This window comes from Drosophila sulfurigaster, chromosome X, assembly GCF_023558435.1.
Source record: "Drosophila sulfurigaster albostrigata strain 15112-1811.04 chromosome X, ASM2355843v2, whole genome shotgun sequence".
Taxonomy (NCBI): domain Eukaryota; kingdom Metazoa; phylum Arthropoda; class Insecta; order Diptera; family Drosophilidae; genus Drosophila; species Drosophila sulfurigaster.
The window spans coordinates 17,891,671-17,903,825 of record NC_084885.1 but is presented as its reverse complement, the minus strand read 5'-3'; the positions used below and the strand labels follow the sequence as shown (position 1 = coordinate 17,903,825).

The window sequence follows — 12,155 nt, the reverse complement described above, 5'->3', positions numbered from 1 at the left end:
TGACGGGTTCATCGTAACTTTTGGTTGCACATACAAGCAAAAAACAACAGAAAAAAAAAAAAAAAACTGAGGGCCAAATTAGGCAGTGCGAAAGCAGAATAACAATGCGAACAGCAACAGCACTGAAAAGTGGCAGCAATTTATTTAGATGGAGTCATGATGAGCTTGTTTATCACAGCAGCAGCCACACATAATGCTGATGAAGTCGGACATATTTTCAGAAGCTATTCGAACTGGAAACACAGAGAGGCAGAACATTTATCGAGTCATTCGAGTGTGCGAAAGATTGTTCTTGAAATTAGGCAAAAAAGTGCTGCAGGTTATTTGGCCAGGAGTTAATGAAACCAAAAAAGACGCAACATTCTCTCTGTTTACTCATCAGCTTCAGTTGCTGTTGCTGCTCTCGAGTGTTGTATGGCTGAGAGGCAAGTTGTGTGTGTGTGCTTTGGCTTGCAACATGAGCTGCTTGCCTCAGCATTTTTCCTTGTTTCTTTCTTGTTTCTTTTTTTTTTTTGGAACTGTATTATGACTATTAATGTGCTGCAACGAGCAGCAGGCTAAGTAAGAGATTGCGGCTGCAATTTAAACTGGCAGCCACGGCAACCTTGCAACACTACGGCGACGACGACGACGACGACGACGACGACGTACAAACGACGACGCCAGAGCAAATATTTGCTCAACACTGACATAATAAAAGCGCAATATGCAATGCCATTTTATTTTCCAACAACGCCGCAGCGAAGAAGATAATGAAATTTATATGTTTGTGCTTTGTTAACAAATATTTTCCCTACCAACTCGACTGACAGACCACGCCCCTTTTGCCAACCCACGCCGCGATGCCGTGTTGCCTGCAGGCTGAGGTGCATAAATAGTTTGCTGCACAATATTCCCGTTGATGCGGCCTTTTGTCGACGCATTAAATGTCACGCGTGGACATGTGTGCACACGCCCATTACTGCTAGACAGAGACAGCTAAAGAGCGCGATAGATAGATAGCGAGATAGAGCGAGATGCAGCTCAGTGCTATAAACAGCTTCGTGCTTTGGGGATAGCAGAAACTTCTGCTCTCATATCGAAACCTTGATAGCGAGTATCAAGCGAGAAATCTTTGCAAAATGCAAAACGCGTATTTATAGTTTCTGCCACAAATAAGAAATATAAGACGATAATGTGTGTGGGCTGCTTAAAGTGAGCTTAAATACTTGCAGAACAACTGATTTCATCTCTACTACTTATGTGATGAAACAGATTTGCCATCATCAACATCATCATCGTCATTGTTGCAAACTAGGCACAAAAAGTAAACAAGTCGCAGCTGTTTTATTTTCCACCAAATGGAAATTTATTCATGAGCAGAAAGAAGCAAGCAGCATTAACATTTCGTAAAGCATGTTAAACAGCTGTAAGAGGCGAGTTTTTTATTCAAATTCAAATTCTTCTTTTGCCATCATGATGATGTTAAACAGTTGCGCAAAAGACGTGCGGTTGTCTAACTTTTTAATGTACATATGCTAAACAGTTGTGTTAACAGTTTTGCTGTATTATGTTAAACGATGATGCCGGATAATGTGTTGTAATTAACAATTGTTCAAGCACAGGTAGTGTATAAATATTTTGTTGTTATTGAGATGTGCTTAAGAAATTATTTTAAACGGCAAAAAACCAGCTGCTGTTGGCATATTTAGAATGTAAATTGTTTTCGATATATTAATATATGCTATTTTAAAAATAATACTGCACAATATATAAAATATATCCATTGGCATATTTCTTTTTTTTTGTAGTATATTAACTAAGTATATTTTAATATTTTGCTTGATTTTACTTCTAACACACCAGCATTTAATTTTTCCTCTTTTGTTACCAATTAAATTCTCAATAAATGCCAACAAATTGTAAAATTATTTTCTTAATTGACAATTAAATTTCTCTGCACTGTATTTACTTTACATAACTGCTAGTTAAGCTCTCAATAATTTTCTAATAAACAAATTTGCTAATGATATTTGAAGCATGGCATCGATTCGAAGCGAATCGAATAAACAACATGGACAGCACATCTGCTTGCTTTGAGAACTGACTAAACCATTCTCAGATTCAGCTCAAGTACACACACAAGTGCTCGATGCTGTGTGTGTGTGTGTGGTTTGGAGTTAAGCAAAGTGAAATGGCACTCTGGGAAATCGATTGCAGCTCAACTCTCATGGTTTCGCATTGATGTTGAATCAACACTCACTTGTTGGCTCACACAGATCCAAGGATATTTCTTTTAATGAATGAAAGTGGCCTCTCTCTCTCTCTCTCACCTCTTCACCTTCACCTTCACCTTTACTTTCATTCTCTTTCGTTGTCTCTTTCACATGTGTGTGTGTGTGTAGTTTGACCATATTTTCACTTTTCACTTTTCTCTTCTCTCTCTGCCTGTGTCTGTGTTGAACAATCACTTTGTGTGTGCGTTGCAGTCATTCAAGTCATTCGTTTTGATTTGCCAAACACTTTATCACTTAATGTTGTTTTGTGGCAATTTATTTTTTATTTCTCATTTCATTTGCGCATATTTTGTCCTTGTCTGTATCTGTATCTGTATCTGCTGTATCTGCTGTGTTAGCCAAGTCCTGTTAAGTGAAACAATTGAATTGTTAACCGAACAATAAAGTATTTTATTATTATTAGATTTTTGCTTGCTGTTCAGTTCAGCATTTGGCCATTGCTTTTGTCGCCAACAGAGAAGAAAACCAGTCTCCTCTTTGCTCTCTCATCTCCTGGCTTTATTCTTATTCTTCTTCTCCTTCTCCTTCTCCATCTGCCGCTGCTGCTGTTGGCCTTAAGTGCCTTTTGGCTCTGTGATATGACTGTTGGGATATGCCTGGCGGTTAGCGTTTGGCATTTGGAGGCTTGCGGCTGTCTCGAGTAGATTTCCGACATATTTCTTGCCTCTTGTTATTTGTCATTTGTATTATGTGGGCCTCGCTCTCTTTCTCTTTCCCAAGCGTTTTTTCTTTGTGTTGCTGTTGTTGTTGTTGTTGTTGATGCCAAGAGTGTTGAAATTTTCGTGGCCGCTTGTTGTAAGTAAGTATTGCCAAGCCATTTAGGCTTTTTGAATTTATGGCCATTTTGCGTTTTGTGGCTTTTTTTGTTGTCGTCTTTCTTTTTTTCTGCTTTTTGAAATGTCTCCTTCGTTTCCTTTGCCCCTGCGGCAATTTAGGTTTTTGCGACCTTTGACACATGCTCTGGCTCTGGCTCTCGTACTCGTACTCGTATTCGCATTCGACGCTACGTGTGTAACTGTGTTTTGATTTACGACCCAGAGCGCTGACTGGGCCACAACGCTACGTGCTTGACCCACTTGACGAGTCGCTGCTTCCTTCTCCCACTTTTGAGCTGAGTTTTGAGACTTCATCTTTTGGCCATATCAAAATCGACATCAACATTAAATGTGCGTTGGCTGCGTTGCTGAATGCAGATTAAAAGTCAACAAAATACACCAGGTGTTATTTTGTAACACACAACCGAGATAGGGCAACAAACACCCTGTAAGTGTGGGCGGGTATGCTGACTTAACTTTTTGCTATCGCATTTCTTTCTACTATAAGTTATTGCCTGAATTATGCTATAGTTAATGTTGTAATGTAGAAAATTTCATCTTTCAGTTTTGTTTAGAGTAAAAAGTTTATAATTGATTGAAATCTTTCTAATGCTCTGATTAATAGCAGCTATTTCTTTCAGTTAAATTCTATATATTTTCCATTTTCATTTAATTCGTGTGCTCGCCAAATAAACACTAAAGATAAAAGTCACCGAACTAGGCATTAAAAGGCGCTCGGGATGTCTGAGATGGAATTTAATTGTGTGCAGTATTGTTAAGTAATTAAAGTAAATGTAGCAGTGTTAGAAAACGCACACACACCGACACCTCACACACAGAGCGTCACGCGTTGCGATAAAATCTGGCAAATTTACGACACAACACAGTTCAATTAAAAAGCGAGAGCGAAAACAGAAAACAAAAAGAAAAAAAACTTTTGCCATCGTTGGAAATTGCGGCAGCTTTGTCGGCGCTGAGCGTCTTTCGGACTTAATTGTTAAATCCGAAAGCAGCTTTTGGGTTGTAAATGCAGCCCAAGACCAAGCAGAAGGAAAAGCGAGATTCAGCTGAATAAACGGGGTGGTAAAAACAGTTAAAAACGAGCTATAAAATTATGCAAGGCCAATAGGAAGCGGAAGCAGAAAAGTAGAAAATGAAGTAACGATGGCGATGATTGCCAGCGCAGCTTAAAGAAAATTGTGTGGCCACACACACACACACACACACACACATACACCGGTAAAATACATACACATACCCATAGAGAAAGAGATTCGCACACGTCGGTGCGGAACGTCATACGCTTGAGCGCGTAATCAACTTAAGAGATTAACAACAACAATAAAAATCAACGCGGACAGACAACAGCAGCAGAAGAACCAAGGACAAAGAAAGAAAGAGAAAGAGCGAGAGAGAGAGAGAGAGAGAGAGAGAGAGAGAGAGAGAGAGAGAGAGAGAGAGAGAGCAGTAGAAGAATGCGTGTGATGTCACGTGGCATCGCAAAAATATTGCAGTGCAATTGAATGGAAGGCAATCAACAGGCGCCAAAAAGTAGGCAACACTTTCTGTATTCCAATTTCAGTTCGAGTTTAATTGAAATGTTTAAAATGCGACAATGTGCAGGAAGAATGTCAACTCACACACATAGAGATATATATATATATATGTATATGTAGATATAAAACTATATATTGCTGGGTAAGTGCAAGGGCGCAAGGAAACAAACAAAAACGTGGCAAACGTCGCGCGTCGATACAAAGACAACTTTTAATGCCATTCAACAAAGTTGTTGCCGTTGTCCTTGGATGAACTCAGGTACACAGCGACAGAGAGAGGAAGAAAAGAGAAGGCGGCATAGTGCAGAGAACACATAAAAGGCGTAAGCTGTAAAAGCAAAATGTGGCAGCCACAAGAAGCACAGTGAAAGCGTTAGAGAGAGAAGGAGAAAGAAGCCAAGCCCTAGACACAGACACAGACACAGACACAGACAGAGACAGAGACACAAACTGGACATTGCCAGCTGTAGTTGTCTTTATATTTGTTGCTCGAGTTGTTGTTGTAGTGGCCCAAAAGTAGCGTAACTTTTGATGAGCATCAGAAGTCACATGACTGTATTGCCTGTCCATCAATGTTGTTCTTCTTGTTGCTGTCGCCGTTTGCTGTCCTCGACTGTCGTCCTTGTCGCACGGGTTTTTTTGCCAGTTTATCGTCTACAATTTAGTTAGTTTTGCGGTTTTGCTGCATACTTTGTCTGCGTCTTTGTCGTCGTCTTGGAGCTTAAGTATCTTAGTCGAGCTCACCTTTAATTTTGCTACTTTGTATTCAACTTGTTTCTCGGTCCAGTTGCGGTTTTGCAATATTTAACTATTGTTCTTCCTGGCAAATATTTAACCCTTAACAGTTTGGTTTTGCAAATGGTTTTGTTGTTAGTTTGTTCTTTGTATTTATGAGCCAAACCCCTCTCGAATGGAAAACAAGCAAATGAGTCACGTATGTAATTAAGTAGCTAATAAAAACTGTCCGCTTATTTCGTATTTCGAGTATCGAAACTGACTTTATTTTTAGTGTCGCAGCAACCACGTAAGTAATTATGCAACTAATTGAAAACAAAATTCAATTTAGCAATTGAGCAGAGAAAATTAATCAATCGAGTGTCGACTTTCTTGCGGTTGAGCAATCAACAATGCAACTAAGCGTCACTTTTTATATTGCCTTTGCCTAGCAACAAGTTGAAGTGAGACAAAAATAAATTTGCAGCATGTTTGACTTAACTTCTTAATACATAAGTCGCAGCAGCTCAGTTCAACTCGTTTTCGTCTGATTCCTCAACACTTGAGCTAAATCGCTTAATGCTTTCCTTTGCTTTGCGCTTTACTCTGGACCGTGTGGGCGAAAATGCGTATCAAGCGAGGTCATCGAAGGCAGCGAACCGAATAAATTGCGATTGCGATGGCGATGCGATGGCGATGTTGAATGCGAATGTGAATACGAATGGGCGACCCCTTTAGCAATTGTGAACACAACAATTTGAAATGATTTTTACATTTCATTGTAGTTCCATTTAAACAATTTTGCATTTGCTTTTAGTTCGTTGTTGTTGCTCTTGCTTCTGTTGCTTTTGCTTACGGCTCATTTGAGGCATTTACACATCAAAACTTGAGCGACCGACAATTTGTTAGCAGCAATTTCTATGACAAATATCTCAACGTTTAGCTATTGAGTTGAGCATTTGATTTCCAGCCGAGGTCTTCTTACAAGAACTTTGCTTTTTAATAAACGTTTTATACAGCAAATTCTGTAAGATTTCTAAGGCAAATTTATGTCACTTACTAGATTTATTTCTAGGCAGTTGGGATTATGATTTAATTAATTAATAATATCTAAAAAACTGTGATCAAGTTTAAGAACAAGAAAATCACAAGGAATTTCTTTAGCAAGTTCTTCAGTTTACTGTGAATTAAACTAAGACAGTATTAATTCATAAAAGTAATTTGAGGACAACATAAAGGGGGCATATTTGATCGATTGTTGAAATGCAAATAAGAAAAAAATAAAAGATAGTTCTGGTCATTAATATTGTTCTTCTTGTTGTTGTTGCTGTCCTAGGCTACAATTCAGTTAGTTTTGTGGTTTTGCTGCATACTTTGTCTGTCTTTGTCTTAGTCGAGCTCACCTTAAATTTTTTCTACTTTGTATTCAACTTGTTTTTCGGTCCAGTTGCGGTTTTGTAATATTCAACAATTGTTCCTCCTGGCAAATATTTAACCCTTAAAAGTTTGGTTTTGCAAATGGTTTTGTTTATTCTTTGTATTTATGAGCCAAGCCCTTCTCGAATGGGAAGCAAGCAAATGAGTCACGTATGTAATTAAGTAGTTAATAAAAACTGTACGTTTTGTCCGTATTTCGAGCATCGAAACAATTCATAAAAGGGATTTTTAGATAACATACTTGATCGATTGTTGTAAAGTAAACAAGTAAAAAGCAATATCAAGTACTTACATAGCCAATTCATGCGCTCCGTGTACTCAACCTTGCGCTTGAGATCCTTGACAAGGGCGCGAAAATCGTCGTCATTGAAGTGACACTGGATGATCGTGTTGTTCAGCTGCAGGATGCTGAACTCATTGTTGCCATTGTTGGAGGCAGCCGCGGCGGCGGCATTCGCAATTGTTGTCATCGCATCGCGTGCCCCATTCAAAGCATTCGAATTGCTCTCAATGTCGGTGGCGCTGGCACGCAACTTATTGCTCCCGACAACATTCGCCGCCCGGAGACCGGCATCGCCATCCACATTGCTGCACGATTTGCTCAATATGATCGTGGCACGATTGGCAATTGAATTCGCCGCCAGCAAATGTTCACCGGCAGCGCCGCAGCTGCCGCGATGAAAGGGCAACTTGGCTGCCGTCGTTGCGGCCGTGGCTGTTGCCGCTGTGCAATTGTTGTTCTTGAGCGTGATGCAGTGCAGCTGATTGGACAAAGCGGCCGCTGCCTGCACAGCGGAGCAATCGCTGGCCCGACGACGTCGTGGATTGTCCGCATCATGCGATGGTTGCAGATAAGCGCGTGTCTGATGACTAGTTGCTGTTGTTGTGGTTGCTGTTGTCGCGTTGCCGCCATCAGTAGCTGTCTCGCCGCCAGTTGTTGCTGCCGCTGCAGCAGCTGTGGTTGCTGCTGCAGCTGCTGCTGCTGCGGCGGCCGCTGCTGCGCTTGCGGCGGCTGCTGCTGCTGTTGTTGCTTCCACCATGTTCGACATAGACGTGGACATGGTCAGACTTTGGCCGTTGCTAATGCTGTTGCTGTTGCTGTTACTATTGCTGTTGCTGCTGTTGTTGTTGTGCTGACGAGTGTCACTGCTGTTGCTGTTGTCGCTGCTATTATTATTGTTGTTGTTGCTGGCGTTATTGTTGTTATTGTTGTTGAGGTTGTCGCTGCAGGCCAAGCGTCTGCGTATCACAGTCAACTTGTGAATGCACTGATCCTGATCCTCGTAGAACTGTATCAACAACTCTTCGAGCAGCGCAATGGGCGTGGCAGCTGCCAGCAGCGATGTCGATGCGGACGCTGAAGCCGATGTCGATGCCGAAGCTGATGCCGATGCTGTGGCTGTTGCACTCGCCGAGCTGCTCGACGATTTGCGTCTCACTGTTGCCGTCGCTGTTGTGGTTGTTGTTGTCGTTGCTGCTGTTGCTGCTGGTGTGACTGGGGGCAACTCTTGCTCCTCTTCTGGCTCCGATTCGTGTTGCAATTCGCTTTCCTCTTCCAGTTGTTGCTCCTCAAAGCAACTGCTGCAGCTTTGGCTGCGTGTCACAGCTGTCGCTGTTGCTGCTGTTGCTGTTGCTAATGCTGCTGCTGCTGAGGCTGCACCCACGGCAACCGCTGCCGCGGCCAGCACCAGCGCCCGTTCGCGTTCGCGTCCCGGATCAAAGATCGAGTGCTTTAGCAAGATCTCCTGCAGCTGTCGCCGCTGCCGCTGAGCACTGTATGGATTAACGAGCCGAAAGTCGCCGTAATATTTGGCCAAGCAACGAACTCGCGATGCAATGTATCCAATTTTACGCAGCAGCCGCACATCGGCGTTCAACGAAGCCGCGTTGCCACGTTGCAGTTGCTGTTGTAGCTGTTGTTGCTGCGAGTGTAGTTGTTGTTGCAGTGGTTGTTGTTGCTGTGGCTGCAGTGCTTGTTGTTGCTGCTGTTGCAGTACTGCAGCATTTCCGCAGCTGCTGCTGCTGTTTGACGACGGCAATCGCGAACCGTGCGCTGTTGTGCACTCAATATCCACGTCAACGTCAACGTCGACGTCTACGTCAATGTAAGCGTCGGCGTCAGCGTAAACGTCGTCGTCGTCGCTGTTGCTGCCTTGATTGCTGCTACTGCTGCTGCTGCTAGCGATGCTATCGACTGTAGCGCTGGTTGTTGTTGTCGCTGCTGCTGCTGCTGCGGCGGCGGCTGCTGCCGTGATTACTGTGGTTGTTGTTGTTGTGGTTGTTGCTGTTGTGTCGGCAGCGCCAATTTTCGCATCAGCCGTTGTCGTTGTGATCGTTGTGGTTGTGATTATTGTCAGCGCCTCCAACGTCTCCTCGTCGCCAGTTGCTGCTGCGGCTGCTGTTGTTGGTGCTGCTGCTGCTGCTGCGGCTGCTGCGCTGCCACGTCGACTACTGCTGCTGCAGCCGCTGTCCTGGTACATTTATAGGCAACCCTCGCGTCCGTTTCTTTCTCGTAAATGTCGCGTTTGGGGCGCGCGTTACACGTGGTCAAAGTGTTGTTGCTGCTGCTGTGGCTGCTGCTGCTGTTTGCATTAATTTGCTTGCACAACAATTGCTGCAGGCGAAGACATCACGATGTTAGCGCAGCCTTTGGCTTTCATTGTTTTAATTTCATTTGCTTCTCTCTCCTTTATTTATTTTTTTGGTGTAATTTCTTTATGCGTTTGCGTGACGCCTTTTTACGACCGCGTTCGCTTTTGTTTGCTAATGCTCTGAAAATTATGCAAATTAATGCTACTGCTGTTGCTGTTGCTGATATCTATAGCGTATCCTGTGACCGTTGAGATGTCGTTGATGCCGATTGCTCAAATCAATTCAGTGGAAAAGTTGCCGCCACTTTGCGTTTCTCATTTCCATTTCCACGATTCACTTTCTACTTCTCCCCTCTCTCACTCACTCTCGCTTTCCTTCTATCTCTTTTTCACATATACTAGCTTTCTCTCTCTCTCTCTCTATCAGAGTTTTAGTCTTTTCTGCTTCAACTGCTGCTGCAGATGTTGTTGTTGCTGTGGCTGTTGTTGTCGCTGTTGTCAGTGTCGTGTTTTACATTTTATTGTATTTTAATTTGCATTTTTCAACTGTCTGAAAACGTTGTCGCTTTTGGCGCAGCCGGCACGTCACTTCCGTTTCCGTTTTTGTGAAACAATCGCAATGCCTGCAAAGATACAAACAAACAATGAAAAAATTGCATTCAACATTAATTAGAAATGTCAGTCATGCATATTGACTTCATCATTTATGCATAGTTTAAGCGCTTAACTTAGTTCTAGTGCACAAAACCAAAGTAACGAGTAGCGAGTAACGAGTAACGAGTATTGTGTAGCACATGTTATAGTATTTTTTCTTTTATATATTTACGTTGAAAGTTGCATATTTTTTGTTCTACTATCAACTGAAATGTAAGCCCTCAATCGCTATCAGTTTAATGAGGCAAAACGTCGCATAAATTGCACATAAATAATATAGAAATGCCAGACAATTAAAACTTTAAAAAGTATTTGCCAACTCGCATTACATTTGTAGCCTTGGTTGCTGATGCTGCTGTTGCACTTAAGCATTATTGTTGCCGAGGGATTGATTGGAAAGTGCAGCTCAAGACCAGAGATGGTTTTAAAATTTCTCATATAGTATATAAGGTACAATCGGCGACCACAGAAACAGAAACAGATACAAAAGCAATGATGGCCAAAGGTTCTGGATAAACAACGGCAATTGCACAAAAGGCCACAATACCAGCAACAGTAGCAGCAGGCAGCAGCAGCAACACTGACAACAGCAGCAGCAGGAAGAACAATAACAATAACAATTGTCGAGGACGTTGACAATGACAGCAAATGTCAAACAGTTACTTTCCCCGTGGCTCATGGCTTCAGTCGGTTAAGTGCAACTTACACACACCCACACAAATACACACACTCAAACACACACACATAAACGCATGTGGTCAGCAGGCGTTACGGGCAAAAGCTGAAGGCAGCCGCTGTCCGTCCAGCTGTCATTCAGTCTGTCATCTTTGTCAGCACAGCTCGTGTGTGCGGCAAGACAAAGCGCCAACTGAATGCCACATGGAGCGGCGTGAAGTGGAGTGGAGTGGAGTACAGAGTAGTGCATGGTGTTCAGAAGAATTCTTTGTTGCCACACCAACGAGAGGGTCGCCTACCGAATTGTGACTAGCAGATACTCAGCAACTCAATTTCTAGTATACTAGACATCCTAAACGCAGCCTTAATGCACGACCGTTTTGTTTTGCGAGTAGATAACTTTATTTTATAAATCTCATTCGAATAACACATTTACTATTACATACCCTTGTAGGCAATGGCATTAACAGGGTATTGCAACATAGCTCTTGCCCTACGGGCATCAAATAAAAACCAGATTCATGTTTGAAGATACGTCAAACTTAAGCTACACTTTGTACGGCAAAAGTTTAAAGTGTGTCAACTGCTAAAGACGCGCAGCAAGGGGGGAGAAAAACATAAATTGAGCGAGATAAGTACACCATATGTAAGTTATATTGAGATATATAAAGAATAAAACGAGGAAGAAATACACAAAGGTTTTATAAAGTTGCAAGCAAGTGTTTAAAATGGTTGCAATTTTGTATTTAATGTCTTTTTGTTATTAAGTGTTTCGCACATTAAATACTGAACATTTTGGGGTTTAATGTAAGCAAATTAAAGCATTGGGAGCACGTTAACAAAACTATTTCAGAAAAATAACAAATTGTACCAGACTTGTTTGCAAATTGAATAAGCTGTGAAAGTTCAAAGTCCATTTAATCTAAATCTATGATTTGTTTATAATTTCAATGAATTCCGCACTGCGCTAACTCGAAATGTTTGGCAAGTTTGTCGGCTAGGCTTGACTTTTTGCATTCCCCTGGCTTAAATCAATACTCATTTAGCAGCCTTGTTAACACAACTGCTGTCTTTGTCCTTGACACCTTCCGCCCTTCTGACTAGACAAAGTTCTGATTGGCTTACTCGACGCTCTCAACGTTCTCTGTGCAATGTCAGCTTCAGTTTTGGAATGTCGAACGCATTGCGAGCAGTTAACGTGGCATGTTATTTGTGTGTCGATGATGGTGTCGAGGTCCTTTGGCATGCTGACAATTTTGTCACGAGCAAAAAATGCGAGACAAAGGTTATACAGGTAGATAATCAACAAATGAAAGGGAGAAAGAGAAAGAAAAGTATTGCTGCTTGCTCATTTCGTTTATTGTTGTTTATTTGCCACTGAAAAACTTGCAACATTTAATTATGGGCTGTTTGATTAAAGCTCTTCGGCAAATACGA

The 12,155-nt window shown here is 42.0% G+C and overlaps 1 protein-coding gene across 1 annotated transcript in view; it reads right to left on the bottom strand.

Annotated features, from left to right (window-relative positions):
• The window catches only part of LOC133847439 (high affinity cGMP-specific 3',5'-cyclic phosphodiesterase 9A), a 140,201-nt gene that overhangs the window by 43,013 nt on the left and 85,033 nt on the right, over positions 1-12,155 (bottom strand). Inside the window, 1 exon segment of the mRNA XM_062282478.1 lies at positions 7,091-10,012. Coding sequence (XP_062138462.1) covers positions 7,091-9,278 — 2,188 coding nt within the window. The 5' untranslated portion in view covers positions 9,279-10,012.